Source organism: Bombina bombina, chromosome 4 (assembly GCF_027579735.1).
Source record: "Bombina bombina isolate aBomBom1 chromosome 4, aBomBom1.pri, whole genome shotgun sequence".
In the NCBI taxonomy this organism is placed as follows: Eukaryota; Metazoa; Chordata; class Amphibia; order Anura; family Bombinatoridae; genus Bombina; species Bombina bombina.
Window position 1 is genome coordinate 1,169,171,216 of NC_069502.1, and position 21,705 is coordinate 1,169,192,920.

The 21,705-nt window shown below is 35.7% G+C and overlaps 1 protein-coding gene across 1 annotated transcript in view; it reads left to right on the plus strand.

The window, feature by feature from the left end:
* Window positions 1-21,705, plus strand: part of LOC128658136 (calpain-13-like) — a 281,469-nt gene that overhangs the window by 123,614 nt on the left and 136,150 nt on the right. The window contains exons 6-7 of the mRNA XM_053712636.1: window positions 1,719-1,893; window positions 10,068-10,142. Coding sequence (XP_053568611.1) covers window positions 1,719-1,893; window positions 10,068-10,142 — 250 coding nt within the window. The remainder of the gene's footprint in view (window positions 1-1,718; window positions 1,894-10,067; window positions 10,143-21,705) is intronic.

Below are 21,705 nucleotides of genomic sequence, written 5' to 3' on the forward strand. Positions count from 1 at the left end.
CCTCCACCCGTCGCAAAGCCTCTTCCTGGGTCTAAAATGATGAATCAGGCTTCCTCCAATCACGGCGTTGAATCAGACACTGATTCCCCCGGGGGGGGGGGAGCTGTGATTGGAGGATGACCTAGCCATCATTTCTGACATCAGAAACGGCTTGCAACGACCGGAGGAGGCTGGAGCTGCTGTCAAGTTTAAAAGGTAAGTATTTTCACAACAGGAGTGAAATGTAAATTTTGATGAATTAAAGTGCCCCTGTTTTTAATCAAATTTTTTAAAAACGGGCACTTTAGCATCAAAATTTACATTCACTTTAAAGGCAAATTCTGGTCAAAATTTAAATGCAGATAGATTAATTATATATTTGATTAGAAACATATTTGGAATATAAATGTATTGGCAAAAATTATTCTAGTAAAAGTTGTCACTGTTTTAGTGTTAACATTTTTCTCTACACGTGCATGTGAAGCATAGCGACATTCTCAGTGCACCAGCATTTTAAATACTGCAGCTGCTCAGAGTGCCAGTGGGCTTCTATCATGTCAGCAATTAACAAATTGAATCATTACCAGATGGTACAAGCACCTTAGGCTCTCTGAGCAAGTGCTGTGTTTAAAATGCTGGTGCACGGTGCATACTTAAATACACCTTTGAAACAGCTATAGCTTTTATTAGAAACATTTTTGTTATTACATGTTTATTACAAAATTGCTTCTCTTCAAAACTAATGGCTCTACAAAAGTAAACAAAGACAAAAGAGGTGCCACACGTGTGTATCACTCAGATAAAAGGAATAGAAGGGGTACAAATAAGTGCAGGGTACTCACATATAGAAAAGGCACTCAGTTATGCCAAATGATGCAGGCTCGACGTTTAACATCAGCCCAGCTCGCTGAACTCCAGCATAGCAGGAACCAATCCCTCTATGTTAGGTTACATAAGAAGGAGAAAGACAAGAAGCACCACGTGTGTGTATCAATCAGATAGCCACCAGTCAGTATATTATTAGCACCTCCTTTTGGGTGGTCCAGCAATATACCATCTTGTTATTCAAAACTGAAATGCATCCATGTGGATTCCAATTTTGGCTGAAATGTTCCTTTAAAATGTAAAATTGGATTAATTCACAAATCTGGCTGCAATTTAATTACTTCAAATTCTGAAAAATTTAAGTAATTAATTCAGCAATTTTTGAGTTATTAATATGCAAAAATCTGACATTTGTCTTCATAGAATTGAGATAATGAGAGATAATCCATTTAAATCTTTATATGAGGTAAAAACAAACATAAGTTCCTGGATATATAAAGCTTCGATGTAACGATTTTACAACGTTTCTTACACATGAGAGGTAAAAAATAACAAATAGCTAAACTTGAATTTGTGAGCATGTGCAGAAGTAATTTTCATTATCAGATCAAAATTAATTTTATATAAATGTTCAAGTTTTGATAATATGGAGTTTATATTGGTTTTGGAAGAAATGTTGATCAATTTTAGTATATTTGAAATTTGTAGTTTTAAGCACTGGTCTGACCAAACAGACAGGCCACCCAACCAGATAGACAAGGGTTAAATGATTTGTTTAATTAAAGGGGCATAACAATGAAATAAAAAATGCTCTTACTCCTTACAGAATTTTAATTTTGTGCTTTTATGTCCCTTTAATTTCGAGTTCCATTGGACATATTTAATTGTTAAACATTTTACTGTTATTTTTTTAGGTTGCGGGGCTCTTATCAGAATTTGCACTGGGGCTTCATTTCAGAAGCATTTGTAGACTTCACAGGTGGGGTGCAAATGGATTTCAATTTAACAAAACCTCCTTCAGACTTTCGGGACATCGTTGTAGCCGCTGCTAGATCTGGTTCCCTCATGGGTGCGACAACGCCTGGAGAAGTAAGTTTAGCATTGCAGGAAGATAATGAGCCCCATTTATGAAATTGCAGGTGAAAAGAGTTCACAGGAGGGATCTGCCCACATTCACAACTTGCGAGAAATTTAGGAATGAACGTGCACACGCTTGTGCAGTTCTTCCCATGCCTTGTGTGAGAGTAGGGTTTCTCAATCACCTAAGATAGATCAGTAAGGGGTGATTTTATTCCACCATCTCTAAGGTAGCAGACAGGTTAGGACGTAGCTGTCTCACGAAAGCTGACAGTTAAAGGGACTGTAAAGTAAAAATTAAACTAAAAGGTACAGTCAATACTAAAATTGTTATTATTATTATTATTAAAGATAACACCTTTACTACCCATTTCTCAGCTTTACACAACCAACATTGATATATTAATATACTTTATAACCTTTAAACCTCCAAATTTCTGCTTGTTTCTAAGCCACCGCAGACAGCCTCTTATCCCATGCTTTTTTATCAGCTTTTTACAACAAGAGACTGCTAATTCATGTGAGCCGTATAGATAACATTGTGCTCTCTCCTGTGTGTTGTGGATGACACAGCACTAACTGGCTAAAATGCAAGTCAATAGATAATAAATAAAAAACCATGTGATCAGGGGGCTGTCAAAAGAGACATCTACTTTTTTCAATAAACAAAAAACTGTAATACATTTTAAATGTCCTGTTTTACGGGTGAAACTCGAAAAATTAGAATCTCGTGCAAAAGTTAATTTATTTCACTAATGCAACTTAAAAGGTGAAACTAATATATGAGATAGACTCATTACATGCAAAGCAAGATAGTTCAAGCTTACAGCTCATGAAAACCCCAAATCCACAAAATCTCAGAAAATTAGAATATTACAAGCAATCAATAAAACAAGGATTGTACATACCTGTAGAACAAAATCGGACCTCTGAAAAGTGTAAGCATGCATTCTGTATGTACTCAGTACTTGGTTTGGGTCCCTTTTGCAGCAATTACTGCCTCAATGCGGCGTGGCATAGAAGCTATCAGCCTGTGACACTGCTGAGGTGTTATGGAAGACCAGGATGCTTCAATAGCGGCCTTCAGCTCTTCTGCATTGTTCGGTCTCATGTCTCTCATCTTTCTCTTGGCAATGCTCCATAGATTCTCTATGGGGTTCAGGTCAGGCTAGTTTGCTGGCCAATCAAGCACAGTAATCCCACGGTCATTGAACCAGGTTTTGGTGCTTTTGGAATTGTGGGCAGGTGCCAAATCCTGCTGGAATGAAGTCAGCATCCCCATAGAGCTCGTCTGCGGAAGGAAGCATGAAGTGCTCCAAAATCTCCTGGTAGACGGCTGCGTTGACCCTGGACTTAATGAAGCACAGTGGACCAACATCAGCAGATGATATGGCTCCCAAAATCAACACAGACTGTGGAAACTTCACACTGGACTTCAAGCATCTTGCAGTGTGTGCCTCTCCATTCTTCCTCTATACTCTGGGTCCTTGGTTTCCAAATCAGATGCAAAATTTGCTCTTATCAGAAAAGAGGACTTTGGATCACTGAGCAACAGACCAGGTCTGTTTTTCTTTAGCCCAGGTAAGACGCTTCTGACGTTGTTTGTTGTTCAGGAGTGGCTTGACAAGAGGAATACAATATTTGAAGCCCATGTCCAGGATCCGTCTGTGTGTGGTGGCTCTTGATGCACTGACTCCAGCCTCAGTGCACTCCTTGTGAAAGTCCCCAACACTTTTGAATGGCCTTTTCCTAAAAATCCTCTCCAGGCTGCGGTCATCCCTGCTGCTTGTGCACCTTTTTCTTCCACACTTTTCCCTTCCACATAACTTTCTATTAATGTGCTTTGATACAGCACTTTGGGAACATCCAATGTCTTTTGCAATTACCTTTTGAGGCTTTCCCTCCTTATGGAGGGTGTCAATGATGGTTTTCTGTACAATTGTCAGGTCAGCAGTCTTTCCCATGATTGTGATTCCTACTGAACCAGACTGAGAGACCATTTAAAGGTTCAGGAACCCTTTGCAGGTGTTATGGCTTAATTAGCTGATTAGAGTGGGACACTTTGAGCCTAGAATATTGCACCTTTTCACAATATTCTAATTTTCTGAGATTGAGGATTTGGGGTTTTCATAAACTGTAAGCCATAATCATCACAATTATGACAAATCATGGCTTGAACTATCTTGCTTTGCATGTAATGAGTCTGTCTCATATATTAGTTTCACCTTTTAAGTTGCATTAGTGAAATAAATTAACTTTTGCACGATATTCTAATTTTTCGAGTTTCACCTGTATATGCAACAAAGCTATGTGTCAGATTAATTGGAAGTATAAGAAATACGCATTATCTTTAAAAAACTCTGTTAAATGGTAAGCATTAGATTTACTACAACATCATGACATATGAACAGTAATTATTTCTCATCAATATTAACAAACTTGGAAATGAAAGTAAAAGGAATCTTTAGAGAATTAGTCAAGAGTTCCCTGAGTTCCAATAAGATGATTAAAAAAAAAAAACGGAGAGGGAGATTGCATAAAACATGATCTCTCATATGGTTATTTAGTGTATATATATATAAAGAAGCTGAACAGGTTAGCACTCCTGAAAACGTTATCCTCTGCCAGTGTGCAACAAACATAGAAATAATTATCAATCAAAGTGCACTCACCGAGACTGGTAGCAATACACATTTTATTTATGTAATTGAATTTATATATATATATATATATATATATATATATATATATATATATATACAGTATATATTCCATAATTTGTTTGGTATCTCATAAAAGTCCTTTAAGCAATGTTATACCTAAGGGAAGTCAATGGCTTATTTCCAACATGCAATCTGTCACAGTTTTCCAATAGCCACTGGCTTGTAACTATGAAGCTTGGCTGTTCATGAGTAACTATTTTTTCCACTTTGGGGACAGCAAAAAGCATTTAGAGGCCGCTAGTATCCATGGTAACCTGTCTTGATTTTAGCATCAATATTAGACTTTTTGTTTCTCCATCACAGCTTGTTTAATATGAATGAAATATTTTGTACCATATACATTTAAATGGCTCTCTTATATAATAATCAATGAAGTTTTCTTAAACTATTTACTTAAAGGGACAGTGTACTGTAATTTTGTTCACCTTAATGTGTTTCCAACGACTTGTTATACCTGCAGCAGAGTATAAAATGTATTCAACATTTCTCCTTTAGGTTTAGTTTTGTATAATAAATTGCTGGGTTTATTCTTTGACACCAAAACCCAAAAAAATGGGTTGAGCTTGCATGGAAATCAGATCGTATTTTATCACTTTCTGCATACACAAATATTTCTTTATATTAGCTCTGTCTGTATACCAATGCCCAAGATGTAGAAAGAACAATTGAAAATGAACATTTTATTACTTATCTCCGTTAACCGCCACTGGTAGTGTAACTTTGTTTACTGGCTCCGTACACAGAGCTTTTGTATAGCAAATATGTAAGTATTTAAATTTTCAGTATAGTTTGGGATACAACAGGTAAATACAACTATTTCAGATTACAAAATAAAGGTAAATGAGCTAGTTGAAAACTATTTAATACATCCCAGGAGGTAAAATGTGGGAATATATTAAAGGGGAAAACATTTTACATTACACTGTCCCTTTAAAGGGACAAGTCTTTATTTAACTTTCATTAATAAAATAGAGCATGCAATTTTAAAAAAACTTTTCAATTTATTTTATAAAAATTGCTTTTGTTCTCCTGTTATCCTTTGAAAAATAGGCTCAGGAGCAACAATGCACAACTGGGACACAATTGGTGAGCCAATGACAAGAGGCTTATGTCTGTGTGTGGCCACCAATCACAAGCTAAAATGTATATTACCAACCATCTGCAGAACTAGTGTTCTGTTTTTTTGGGCCTGTTTTGTTTAACATGTCCATAAGTGATATTGGAAGTAGGCTTAAGGGGAAGGTTTGCTTGTTTGCTGATGATACAAACATTTGTAACAGAGTTGGTGTTCCAGGAGGGGTTGATTAAATGAACAGTGATATTAAAAAACTGGAGGACTGGGCAAATAAATGGGATCTGAAATTTAATATTAAAGGGACATGAAACCCAAAAAATGTCTTTCATGATTCAGATAGAGAATACAATTTTAAACAACTTTCTAATTTACTTCTATTATCTAATCTGTTTTATTCTCCTGGTATCATTTGTTGAAGGAGCAGCCGTGCACTACTGGTTTCTAACTGAGCACATGGGTGAGCCAATGACAATCAGTTTATATATGCAGCCACTAATCAACAGCTAGAACCTAGGTTCTCTGCTGCACATGAACTTTCCTAGGTAAACATTTCAGCAAAGGAGAACAAGAGAAAGAAGCAAATTAAATAATAGAAGTAAATTGGAAAGTTGTTTGAAATTGTATTCTCTATCTGAATCATGAAAGAAAAAAATTGTGTTTCATGTCCCTTTAACAAGAGCAAAACTATGGGCAAGATTACATAAGCGGCAACGCTCGCAAAAGCCGAGGACGCCGGTTTTTACACAGTTTTGGTATCACATATACAGTGCTGCATATCAATGTGGCACGTATATTTCACCCGTCAGCAGCAATTTTTACTCCCATAAACTAACATAGAACCGTATCACAAATCGGTATCACATATTCAGCGCAAGGATTTACGCAGCGAAAATTGAGAAATGTTACTCTATTTTCACCTCGCCACACATAGGCAGGTGCAGCAAGCCTTGCGCTGAGTATGTGAGCACCGTAACTCCCGTAACTGCCTGAAAATATTAACTAACACCTAATGCATGCACAATATCTATCTTCCTCCTAAAAATAACTAACACCTAACGCATGCGCAATATCTATCTACCTGTCAACCGCAATCCCCCACCGCAATAACTAATAAAGTATATAAACCCCTAATCCGCCATTAACCCACATTGCAACAAACCTAATAAAACTATTAACCCATAATCCGTCAAATCCACAAACTCAATAATCCTAATAAATCTATTAACCCCTAATCCGCCAAACCCCCACAACGCAAATAACTAATTAAATTACTAAGCCCCCTAACCTAACACCTCCTAAATTAACCCAATTACCTAAATTAAAAAATAGTAAGTTACAATTAAAATAAAAACGCTAACATTACTTAAAAATAAAAAAATAAAAAATTTAACTTAATCTTACAACAACAAAAAAAAGTTTTACGTTATATAAAATAATAAACAAATTATCAAAAATAAAAAAATTAAACCTAATTCCTATGAAAATAAAAAGCCCCCCAAAATAAAAACACCCCTAATCTAATACTAAACTACCAATAGCCCTTAAAAGGGCCTTTTGTAGGACATTGCCCTAAGTTAAACAGCTCTTTTTCTTAAAAAAAAACGAAGTCCCCCCTCTAACAGTAAACCCCCCAAAAAAAACTAACACTAAAAAATCCTAAACTACCCATTGCCCCTAAAGGGGCATTTGTAAGGGCATTCAGCTCTTTTAAGAGTGCCCAGAAATCCCTAATCTAAAAAAAAAAATCCCCCAAAAATAAAAAAAGCCTAAATCTAACCCCCCAAATAGATAATCACTGTTCCTGAAGTCCAGCGAAGAAGGTCCTGTTCCAGGTGGTGAAGTCTTCTTCCAAGCGGGGACCTCTTCCTTCTTCCTCCAGGACCAAGCCGGCACGGAGCGGAGATGAGCATGGAGCAGGACCGGCGACCGCAGAGTCATGGAGCGTGGAGGATCCTCTTCGTACGATCGCTGCCGTACACTGAATAGTGAATTTAAGGTATGGCGTCCCTTGCATTTAAGGTATGGCGTCCCTTGCATTCCTATTGGCTTATTTGATTCTTCAAATTCAAATCAGCCAATAGGATGATTGCTACTGAAATCAAGAGACACCATATTTAAACGTGTACCTTGAATTCACTATTCAGTGTATGGCGGCGATCGTACGAAAAGGATCCTTAACGCTCCATGGCTCCGTGGTTGCCGGTCCGACTCCGCGCTCATCTCAGCTCCGCGCCAGCCTAGTCCTGGATGAAGAAGGAAGAGGTCCCTGCTTGGAAGAAGACTTCACCACCTGGAACAGGACCTTCTCCGCCAGACTTCAGGAACAGTGAGTACCTATTTGGGAGTTTAGATTTAGGCTTTTTCTTTATTATTTTTTTATTTATTTTTTTAGATTAGGGATTTCTGGGCACTCTTAAAAGAGCTAAATGCCGTTTTAAGGGCAGTAACAGAGCTGAATGCCCTTTTAAGGGCAATGCCCATACAAATGCCCCTTTAGGGACAATGGGTAGTTTAGGAGTTTTTAGTGTTAGATTTTTTATTTTTGGGGGTTTGGTGGGTGGGGGGTTTTACTGTTAGAGGGGGACTTAGTATTTTTTTAAGGAAAAGAGCTGTTTAACTTGGGCAATGCCCTACAAAAGGCCCTTTTAAGGGCTATTGGTAGTTTAGTCATAGACTTGGGGGTGTTTTTATTTTGGGGGGGCTTTTTTTATTTTCATAGGGATTAGGTTTAATTTTTTAAATTTTTGATAATTTGGTTTATTATTTTATGTAATGTTAGACTTTTTAATTTTTTGTAATTTTAGATTAATTTAAATTTTTTTTTTTTTTTTTTTAAGTAAAGTTAGCTTTTTTATTTTAATTGTAATTTAGTATTTTTTAATTTAGGTAACTGTGGTTATTTTAGGGGTGTTAGGCGGATTAGGGGTTAATAGATTATTAGGATTAATGCATTCTGTGGGTTTTGCGGATTAGAGGTTAATAGTTTTATTAGATTTATTGCAATGTGGGTTAATGGCGGATTAGGGTTTAATATACTTTATTATGTTTATTGCAATGTGGGTTAATGGTGGTTTAGGGGTTCATATACTTTATTAGGTTTATTGCAAAGTGGGTTAATGGCGGATTAGGGGTTAATATACTTTATTAGGTTTATTGTGATGTGGGTTGATAGCAGATTTGGGGTTAATATTTTTATTAGGTAGATCGCGATGTGGGTGAACTGCATATTAGGGGTTAATAGTTTAATTAGGCATATTGCGTTGTGGGGGGTTGTCGGTTTAGGGGTTAATACATTTATTATTAGTTGCAATTTGGGGAGATTGCAGATATAGGGGTTTTACATGTCGGGTTTATTTTTGGGAGGCGGGTAGGCTTTTACGGGAGATTTGACATTTTTTTTTTATTTTCTTAGGTGCCGGCAGTTTCTAAAGTGCTGTAAGTCACTGGCGACTCCAGAAATTTGTATTTACGTACATTTCTGGACATAGCTAGTTTATCTGACTTACGGAACTTTCTGAACTGCCGGCGGGGTTTATGTAATACCCCGATGTGCAAGGTCAAATTACGGGTGGCGCGGGTTTCAGCAGTTGCGCTGAAGCTTGCGCCGTATATATGTAATCTCGCCCATAGGATCCAAAAACCCAAAGGCCAATTACAGTCTCAATGGTACATTACTGACTGTAACTAAAGAGGAACGGGACTAAGGAATTATTATTTCAGATGATTTAAAACTTGGTAGACAATGCAGCAGTGCAGCCAGTAAGGTCAGTAGGATACTTGGTTGCATTGGGAGAGGTATTAGTAGCATAAGTGGTTCTTATGCCACTTTACAGATCTCTAGTTAGGCCTCATCTGGAATATTGTGTACAGTTCTGGAGACCTAAGCTTCAGGAAGATGTAAATAAACTAGAAACTGTACTTAGAAGGGTGACTAAAAAGGTTCATGGTCCAAAATATAAAACATACAAAGAAAGGCTCTATGACCTAAATATGTACAGTTTAGAGAAGAGAAGGAAAAGAGGTGATGACAGAAACCTCCAAATATATGAAGGGACTTAATAAAGTAGAAGCCGAAAGCATTTTCCACAAAAAAACAAACAAATGCCATAACAAGGGGTCACAATCTAAAGTTAGAGGGTAGCAGATTCAGGAGAAATGTGAGGAAGTGTTTTTTTACAGAAAGGGTGGTGGATTCATGGAATAAACTTCCAATTGTGGTGGTAAACTGTAAAGGAATTCAAAAATGCCTGGGACATGCATAAGGCTAGCCTACGAAAAAAGTAACGTAATATGGGTAGACTTGATGGGCCTTTTTGGTTCTTATCTACCGTCAAATTCTATGTTTCTATGTTAAAAATGTAACTACTTTTTTATTTTTCTTGTTTTAGCAAAGAGCTGGCAATACGGAATTACAGAATGGTCTTGTTCAGGGACATGCGTACTCAGTGACTGATGCAAGACAGGTAATAACAAAACATTAGTTTCTGCTTACTGATTGTTGTGTAAGTCAAAAAAAGAGTTATTTATTATCAGAATTAATAAATTATTGTAAAATTGCTAAAAACATACATATACATTTATAAATAGATAGATAGATAGATAGATAGATAGATAGATAGATAGATAAAGATTTATTTATTTTAAGTTTATCACATCAGACAAAAACCTGTAGTTTTATGTAATAAAAAAAAATCTAAAAATGTGTTAATTGGCATCCAATGATTCAATTAATACCAAATATATATTTTTCATTATTTTTGAGTATTTTAAGTTCTTAATCTGCAGCTATGTCTAAAGTGATGCTATTGGGTAACTCTCATTTGGTATAGCAGAACTGCCCATATTCTCAAAATTAATCCACAAAACTATATATATAGTAAATAGTAACTAGAGAGACCAAGGTATTGATCTAGGCCCATTTCGGTATATTTCAAGCCACCATTTGACTGCTAAATGCCATCATATAAAAAAAAAACTTTTTCACAAACTTCGGGTTTCAAACTAAATTTATTTAAATACATGTATGACTTTGGTAATTAGAAGGCCACTAATTGCAGCTACGCACCACACCTCTGAAATTCCTGTCAGTGAAGGGGTTAATTAGTTAGGTGCTAAGGGTAAAATGCATTATAGTGCAGTTATTAACCTTGTACCTGACACCTTTGAACTCCTTGATCCCTCCCAAACAGCTCTCTTCCCCATCCACTGGCCACTATAATCTTCCACCATTTAAGCGTCTGATAGCTAGTCTGCCAGTATGCAGTTATTTTATTTTTATTTTTTTTAAATGTATTTCCTGCAGTTTAAGGATCCACACCTTCCTGATCTATCATAAATAGCCATTTTTTCTATCTTCTGTCCCTACTGCACCTCCATATTCGTTACTGGCATTATGCCAGTGTACAGTTTTTTTTTTTATTCATTATTTTTTATCTAGTGAAGTGATCCCCCCTCACCCTCCACATCTCCCACCTTAAGCAATCTCACTGTGGTACCCTTCCTCTGCCCTTCCAAAAGCATTTCTGTAGTGTAGGGAATCCTTCCCTCCCTTCCCCCTTCCGGCGATGGACCACCCACTGTGCAACTGACTGTATCGACGATCTGGCTTTGTATATTAAAGGAGCACAATCAGCGCTCCCTTACTATATGAAGGCAGATGCCTTTGGCTGCAGCATGGTGTTGGATATAGTTCTGTGTGACATAGTACCTACGCCCAATTGGCACAATTGTTTAACAGAGTTGTTACATCTAAAAGTCCTGTTTTTTTATTTTTTATTTTAGTATATTGTGTAAAACTGTAGGGGTAAATTTACTAACAATGTGAGTGCTTTATTTTATTTTGTTACTGATTATAAAGGGCCAATTCTTTTACATTTAGTCAACATTTAACTTTCATGTTTTAGACAAAGCATATATAATTTACTTCTATTACATTTTTCTTTTTCTTGGTAACCTTTGTTAAAGAACATAGCTAGATATTCTCTGGAGTAAACACGTGTCTTGACCACAAAATGGCAGCAGCATTTTTGAGTTTTTTCTTCTTCTTTTTTTTTCTATTAAGGTTTGTATTCACCTGCTGCATTTTAATATTTCATTACAGAAATCCGGATGGGTAGTCATTTTTTTTGTGTTCTATCCTTTCTCTAGAATTTCTACATATTTTAAATATTATCAATCAAGAGAATTAATTTGATATTTAATTTTTGTTACTTTCCTATTTTCCTATTTTAAATTCAGCCTGTAGATATAATGTTGTGTTTAGCTACTGTTTATGTGGGTATCACCCACTTAAATTGTATTTTCAGCATAAAGACAGCCCACGCTGTCTATAAAAATAGGTTGTGGGCACTACAGTTAATCAGAGGCTATAGTGTCTGATGTTTTATCTTATTGCCTTGTAGGAGAAAGACATAGCACATCTGCTATCCCAAGGCAATGAGGATATGGGAAAGTGCCCCCATGATAATAATGGCTTGGTCATTGCAGCCTCTTATTGGCTGCAGTGACTACATCAGCTGTGTAAGTTTAATTTAAAAGTAAAGTATAAATTAAAAAATATTTTTAGAAGTCAATCAACATTTTTTTTATACATAAATATATGCTTAATTATGTAATTAATAGAGCCAGGTTAATACTATAGGAGCCATTGCTTCTTGGCTCCTCAGATTTGTCAACCCTGGTTTATGTCCCTTTAATAGTCCCAAGGGCTAAAAGTGCTTTAAGGGTCCTTAGGGAATACTGTTAAATAAATAAACAAACATTTTAGAGCAAATTATTCTTAACCAGTTTTAAAGACCATGGGGCATATGTATCAAGCTCCGAATGGAAACAGAAACAGCAGTTATGAAGCAACGGTCACAAAGACCGCTGCTACATAACCTGTCCGACTGCTCTGAGTTGGCGGACAGACATTTCCGGAAATCAACCCGATCAAGTACGATCGGGTTGATTGACACCCCCCTGCTGGCGGCCTATTGGCCGCGAGTCTGCAGGGGGCTGCGTTGCACATATTGCTCGCCGTATTCAGTGAGGTCTGTTGGACCTGATCTGCACTGTCGGATCAGGTCCGACAGACCTTGATAACTAGAGGCCCATGTATTTAATATGAAAGTGACAGTCAACACCAGAATTTGTATTGTTTAAAAAGATAGATAATCCCTTTATTACCCATTCCCCAGTTTTGCATAACCAACACTGTTATATTAATATACTTTTGCCTCTGTAATTACCTTGTATCTAAGCCTCTGCAAAATGCCCCTTATTTCAGTTCTTTTGACAGACTTACATTTTAGCGAATCAGTGATGACTCCTAAGTAACTTCACGTGCGTGAGCTCAATGTTATATATATGGTACACATGAACTAATACCCTCTAGTGGTGAAAAACAGTCAAAATGCATTCAGATTAGAGGCGGCCTTCAAGGTCTAAGAAATTAGCATATGAACCTCCTAGGTTTAGCTCTCAACTAAGAATACCAAAAGAACAAAGCAAAATTGGTGATAAAAGTAAATTGGAAAGCTGTTTAAAATTCCATGCCCTATTTGAATCATGAAAGTTTATTTTGGACTTGACTGTCCCTTTAATAGGAAATTACTTTGTCAGAATCCTATAAATTGCATTTACTTTTTTTAAATTTAAAGGGATAGGAAAGTCCAAATTAAACTTTCATGATTCAGATATGGCATGTCATTTTAAACAACTAATTTACTTTTATCATCAAATTTTCTTTGTACTCTTAGTTGAAAGCTGAACCTAAGTAGGCTCATGTGCTAATTTCTAAGCCATTGAAGGCCTCCTCCTATCTGAATGCATTTGACAGTTTTTCACAGCTAGAGGGCGTTAGGTTATGTGTTTAATATAGATAATTTTGTGCTCATGCACGTGGAGTTATTTTAGAGTCAGCACTAATTGCCTGAAATGCAAGTCTGTCAAAAGATCTGAGATAAGGAGGCAATCTACAGAAGCTTAGATACAAGGTAATTACAGAGCTAAAAAGTATATTTCTTTAACAGTGTTGGTTATGTAAATGGGGAATGGTAAATAAAGGGATTATCTATCTTTTTAAACAATAACATTTTTATTGTTTACTATCCCTTTAAATACTACTTTTGTCACATATACCTCATTACTTTTATTAAGGAGGACTCATTATTTGGATAGCCTTGTGCAGGAACAAAGGACAGGCACAAAAGGGTTATCTTTCCAAACATATGGCTGTTGACAATAAAATACAATCATTTATAAGTCTCCTGAAGCTCTGTAGAACTGGTTATAGGGAATGTCATTTTCAAAATCGTCTTGGAAAAAAAAAAAAGGCGTACTGCATGTGTTTCTTTACATGCCCTGTCCACTATTTTAGAGCTATGGACACACTTATCCTCTGGCATTTTCAGCTGGAAACAGATTTTCTGCCCTCTGTTTAAAGATGCTAATGCATACATGTGTTTTATTTCTTCACTACACTGTGCGTTCCACCTCAAAGACAGGTAAATGCAGATAGCTATGGCTGAGTTGCTTGACGCTTTGCGCACTGCATAACAATTTCATTATAAGAAATGCTTGGAAAGATAACTTGCATATTTTCCCAAGTGATAAGAAACATCTTGAGAGTGAGATAATAAGTGTCATGTCCTAAACTAAATATACTTTACAGTTTTCATCAGAATATTTTTTATAACGTTGGTTTAATAACATTCTTAGCTTTTTTTTTTCCTTTTCAGTCAAATGTAATTGAATTAATTTACATGCTATAATAAATAAGAACTGTTTAAAATTATTTTCATTACAAAGGCAGGTCGGTAAACCTTCTAATATTAAAATATGCTCAGTGCAACTATTTATATACAATTTATAAGTAAGCCAAAATGAAAGAAGGGTTAGTCTATAATTTTAGGATCCAGGAACTGATCATTTAAAAGGTTGGGAGCCAAAAAGGAAAATGTTATGAGCAGTGGCTTCCTTGCTCGTGAGATTTGTCAAACCCAGTCTTAGAGCCTGATTATCTAAACTTTGCCGGTTCTAACATGGTTTTAATAGTAACCCTCAAAGGGGTTGCCCTCATGGGATTACCTTTAAAAAGGAGCCACCAACCCCTGCTCCCACTCAACACCATCTGAAGATTATTACCAAGAGTGACATTGTCACTCTCTGTAAGGAATGGTTATCTAGCTTCATATGGTAAGAGAGCACGATAAGTGCTCACCATATAATGACAGATGTCTTCTGCCCCCTGGTTGCAGATCCTGCTGACTAGCAACATGCGCCTCTGTGCCAACACGTCAACACAGTATGCTGGGCAAAGTACTGTGTGACGTAGTTTCAACAAAAGGGGCCCAAAGGCACTACTGAAGATGAAAAGGGAATATCGTATTGAGAGTTACAATTGGGCAAGGAGATGAATTAGATTCCCTTGCAGTAAGTAACTAATAATATAGTGATCTGGTGCTATGTACATTAACTGAACTCAAAAACCAAATTGGAGGTATGACCTCCAAAAAAAGTACATATAGGTAGCACTCAAATTCCCTTTATTAATGGTATCGACAGAGATATGAGTGGCGGATGTACTAGGTTGTTTAAAATATAACTTTTATTGGGACTTTTAAAATAATGGAAAGACAAAACAATTAAAAATACATCCTATATTAAAGACACAATGGAGGCTCTCCAAATTCTCGAAGACATGTGGCTAAAAGATGATACCTGGTTGGTCACAGCGGACGTTGAGGCCCTATATACAAGTATCAATCATACATTGGGTCTACAAGTAGTAAAATACTATCTAGATATGTCTTCGGGAGAAAATCAGAATCATAATGATTTCATACTAACCTTACTCGAATTTGTATTAAAAAGAATTTTTTTTGTATTTAACAACAGATACTATTTACAAATTCGAGGGACAGCAATGGGGACAGCGTGCGCACCAACCTATGCGAATTTATTCCTAGGTTGGTGGGAGCAAACAGTAGTATTTACTGACAACCATGATGAATATTCTCAACACATTCCAATGTGGTTGAGATATATTGACGACATCATATTCATTTGGGAGGGCCCTAAAGCAAAACTTGATGAATTCCTGTCAATACTTAATAACAATGAATTAAATATAAAATTGACCTACCATACCAGTCAAGGAGAAGTTCCATTTCTTGATCTACTGATTTTTAAAAAACCAAATGGACAAGTAGGAACTGATTTGTATAGAAAATCCACTGCAACAAATACGTTACTGTACAGCACAAGTGCACATGCGCCAAGCACTATCAAATCACTTCCCATTCGGGAATTCCTAAGAACAAAACGAAACTGTTCTGAAGACATTCTATTTAAAAATAGAGCCCAAGAATTGGAAACAAGATTGAAAAAACGAGGATACAGTACTACATCAATTAAACGAGCAAAGAAACGAGCCTGGAAAACCACAGGAAAAAATCTCTTGAAACCTAAACATAAACATTTTGATGGTAAAACAAGACTCATTCTGACTTATAATTCTAATAGTCACAAAGTAATTGATGTAATTAACAAACACTGGCAAATACTTCAATCTGATTCGACATTAAAACAACTACTGGGTGATAAAGTAGATGTATGCTACAGGAGGAGTAAAAACTTAAAAGATATGATAAGCCCTAGTCATTTCAATGACCAGCGAGCAAAGAACAGAAAAAGAAAAATTCAGGGCTCTTACCCTTGCGGCACTTGTTCAAGTTGTAAATATATACACAAAACTCAGAAAATACAAGACAGGTTTGGGAAAACACACAATATCGGAGCATATATAAGCTGCAATTCAACAGGGGTGGTATATATGATTAAATGTGATTGCCCAAAAATTTACATTGGTATGACAACACGAAAGTTGCATACACGCCTACAAGAACATATTCGATATATCAAAAATGCCGCTAAAGATCTGCAAAACAAAAAAAGTATCACCTCTGTAGCATATCATTTTTTGAAAAAACATCAAAGTAATGTCAGTAAACTAACTTGTGCAGGAATTCAAAAGATCAGTCTTGGAATACGAGGTGGAGATCTAACGACTAGATTATTGGAACAAGAAAGTAGATGGATTTTTCTAATGAATTCAGTCCAACCTCAAGGTCTTAATGAACACAATAATTATTTTGTGTATCTGTAATATCACTATATAAGTATAAAAATGATCATACAATGTCCACGTGAGACTCAGTCTCAGTAATCTCTAATTTCGTGAGACTAAGACAAGGCCACATAGTGAGATAACAACAATCCAAATTTACAGCCGAATAGGCAGCAGAATATGTATACAAACTAATTCTTTGTGACCAATAGTTATGTTATGGATACTAACATAGAGTTATTAATTTTAGCACTCCTATGCACTTGTAATGTTGTTTTTTAGAATTTCACACAAACTCACATTAGTTGTTAGTTTCTTTTATTTATTAATTTTTTAGTAAGATTCTTTTCAAATTTTAGTAATATGTTTAATAAATTATTACATTATATTGCACAAATAATTTTTATCACCACCAAACTTTTATGTTCCAATTAAATTGTATATTTTAGATATACAGACACCAAATACTATTAAGTCCTTATCACAAATTAAATGAACACTACACACAGGATTCATGTATATAGTAAATCCCTTATGATTGTAGCACAGAAATTATTTATAATTTATAAATCTTTCATTTCACACATAACCTATGTTATTAATGGTTAATGGTTGAACTTACAAAATGGGGCATTTATCCTTATAAAATATGCTCATAAGGTATAAATATTGCCCAGATGTAAAATTTATTAGATAAAGTATTTATCAGACACCATGAGGCTCTATTGTACTGCTGCCATTTATTACGTATTCATAACACTATCAATAAGTTAATATGTATAATTTAATATGTATTGGCCATTGGCACCATTGATGTCATTACACCCTGGGGAGTTGAATTTATATCCTGCTATTTATTATATTTTAATCTCGCTATCATAAAATAAGCTAGGACTAAATAATCAGCATATAGTGAAAATCAATAAATATACTATTTTAGGATTCTCTTCCCTTGGGGTATTATTTACACACAATAAATTTAAGGAATCAACTTGCGATACAATATTACACTACGATTCTCATACCGCAATCATCCAGTGGACTATTGTAGAGCAAATATGTGCATTAAGACATTAGGATACTGAATACTGAAAGAGTACAAACGGCGATCGACCATAACGAGCAAGCGTCAGTATAACATCAGATTTGTTAGACTCTTAAAGTTAGCTGGAATGTTGCCAGCAAAATATTGATATCGATCTGTAAGGGCTGCAGGAGAACTAATTAAATAATGCCAAGTATACACGGCGATAGAGGAGGACATGTCGCTACCTGCAAAATACCACACTTGTCAGATCCATACAGTTAGCTGAAATGTTACTAGCATACTATGTATACCCATTCGTTATACTTGGAAAATTACTGATTCATTATTATAAAGTATACACGACGATCTGGCTTGACAAGCCGTTGCTAAGTAAACACTATACCTGTCAAATGCTAGCAGCATAACATTCACACCCACCGATTAGGATTGGAGGAGACTTGCTGGTACGTTACCAGCAAAAGATTCACACCCAGAACAGCCGATTGGTTAAGCATTAGAAAAAGGCGGAGTCACTGGGCATAAATACCCGCCAGACCGTAACCTCGGTAAACCCTTTGAGAAAGCCGAGTTTGTCGGCGAAACATGTCAGGGGAGGTTGGGAGTTGATGGGCTCCAGTTATATGTGGTTTTAATGCAGCAGAAACTGAAATCCATAATTTAGATAATAGTGATTTAATTTGTCAAGCTGATTAACAGTTAATGTGGACATCTATAGCCACAGTTATTTTATAAGCTAAGATGAATTATTATACTTAAATAAAAAATATATATAGGGAAAGTGGGACAAAAGGAAAAAACTTTTTTTGAACTGGAAGAGTAATAAACAGAAATCTAACTTTCAAAGATATAGCTAAAAGATTATAGCAATACCGGTACTGTTACAATTGAGTCTAATTATACACACTGTTGCTATCTCGGTATATGGGCAACAAAGATATACGGACCTTTATAACTTTACAAAGTGGTAACCTTACTCACTATAATTGAGTCAATTTGGTTTAAAAATTTTTTTTTTTTTAAACTAGTGGTGATGAGACAAAATCTTTTTTCGCTTTATTTAATTACCTAACTGTTAGCAACCTGTTATAGTATTCCAGTGCTTACAACTTAAAGCACTGGTCTCAATATAATGCTTAAAGTGGTGGGGTGATTTATATATGAATAACAAACCCAAAGATTGGTTGATCAATATCAAAACCAGGAGCTGAGTTGATTAAATAGTGTTTTCAGAACTGGGTGTACCAATTACAGTCAAATATTTTGCAGAACTACTTTAATCTACCCTTGATAACCATTAGACTATATAACAATATACCATCCTATATGTTACAGTGGATATAACACACAGAGGTATACCCTAGTATTAAAGTGGTCGCACCAAAAATATTTTAATTATTGAGTGAGCATACACTGTACTCACTGTGGATATCACTCTGATTAAACACCTAGTGAGTGCAACCCTTCTTGGGGTAACTTCAATTAGTATTAAGCTATGCATGTAGCGTAAATACCACCAGCCATATTTATAAGATACACAATTACAAGGGCAGCATCCTATATGTTACATTGAGATAACATACAGAGATATATATTAATATCATAAGTGGTTGTATTATCAGCTAATAAAACATCCAGTCAATAAACCTTACTCACTATAGATATCATTGTGATTAATAACCAGTGGCTATAGTTTTGGTATAATTTTAACGAGCTAACCACTAAGTATAAATATCATCTGTTATCTACACAACAATAAGGGTAGCATACCGAGTTACTGAATTTCAATAAGTAAATGGTATATCACAATATACCATAAGCACCTACAACTTGTGGAAACAATGTGTATAAATATTTACAACTTAATTAGTGCACTATACCTGTAGTAGCACTATTATAGATAAATTTTACCTACAATTGAACAAATCAGAGTTACCAATCCTATATAGGAGTATATCCTTATTTAGCCAACCCCATCTCCAGTACAATTGTTATCCCTGTCCCTGAATTAGTGGATTCAAGTTTCTGTATTTTTAATTGTTTTGTCTTTCCATTATTTTAAAAGTCCCAATAAAAGTTATATTTTAAACAACCTAGTACATCCGCCACTCATATCTCTGTCGATACCATTAATAAAGGGAATTTGAGTGCTACCTATATGTACTTTTTTTGGAGGTCATACCTCCAATTTGAACTGTGTGACGTAGTACCTACTCCATATGGTGCAAGGGGTTAAATAAAAAAAACTTGCCTTCATGCCCATTAGTCATTAATTCTGAATCAATCAGCCGCTATATTTTACTTTCCCACTGGCCTTGTATCTTTAGCTTCCATTAAGGTTTGCAATAACACAATTCAGAAGTTTTTTTTTATGTTTAGCATAGAATGGGAGACAATAATGATCTGATTTGAATATAAGGATCCCACATGGCAAACTCTAATGGACTGGAATGAAAGGTTTACACATAAGGTGATATATGTTTTTACATCTGTAATATCAAGACACCTGATGGAAGTCTATGATAAGTTTTTGAAAACTGAGATTCCATGTTTTTATTATATTTTGTTCTAGTAATAGAGATCTGCACGGGTGAAAAATTTGGTTTGTCCGTATTTTTCGGGCCAAATATTTACCTGTAGCTTTGTATACTTGCCTATATTACTCTTGAGAGCTGTGCTAATCCAAAAACAGAGCCTAGGGCCACACTAATAGGAGGTTTAGTGCCCGCTTAACCTCCAATTAGAGCAGCCTGGGGCTTTGTGAAGAAGTGTTGGGATTAGAGCTGCTCTCCAGCGTGCTTTAGGTAAGTATTTTTAACCTTGCGGTAATTTAAGGAAACAAATGGATACTGAAGAATTTTGTTAATATTTCTTTGTTTTCTTTGAATTTCATGGTTCATTTGCTTGGATATTTGTTTCACAAAACAAATGCACATGCCTAGTAATAATTAATACAGTGTTTTTACTGAGCTTAAAGGGACACTGAACCCAAATTTTTTCTTTTGTGATTTAGATAGAGCATGCAATTTTAAGCAACTTTCTAATACACTCCTATTATCACATTTTCTTCATTCTCTTGGTATGTTTATTTGAAAAGCAAGAATGTAAGTTTAGATGCCGGCCCATTTTTGTTGAACAAACTGGGTTGTCCTTGCGGAGTGGACAGCACCAATAAACAAGTGCTGTCCATGGTTCTGAACCAAAAAATTGCTGACTCCTTAGCTTAGATTCCTTCTTTTTCAAATAAAGATAGCAAGAGAACAAAGAAAACTTGATAATAGGAGTAAATTAGAAAATTGCTTAAAATTGCATGCTCTATCTGAATCATGAAAGAAAAAAATTGGGTTCAGTGTCCCTTTAATAGTAGAGTGTTTTTTAGTGATATCCATTTTTTGGCTTCCGAGAATGCCAACATTTAAATGAATGTTTGTCATCACAAGTTTCATTAAGCGGAAGAGTTGAAGAGAATATTCCTTTGTCTTCCATTTAATACACTGTTGTGGCTTAGATTGCAAGTGGAAAACAATAATCGTATTGCTATTATGAGTTAACACCTCTCAAGTGCAATCAAAATTATTCTAAATAAAGTCCCACAGGTTGCAGAATCCTTTGTTTGTTGATGACATCCAACACTGCCTCTCTGCACCAGACCTACCCACTCCTTGCAAACTTGCATCCCTGTATTCAAATATTTCATCTTTGATGTTGTCTCACAAAGCTCCTTATTTTCCCCCCTTCTTCCAAGACTCACTATAATTGTTAATAATAGCATCATCACTCAACCCCTCGTACCCAATGCCCTTGATTCTCACTTGACTTTGATCTTCACTCACCACACGTAGTCCTTGGGCAATTTCGGCCATTTCCACCT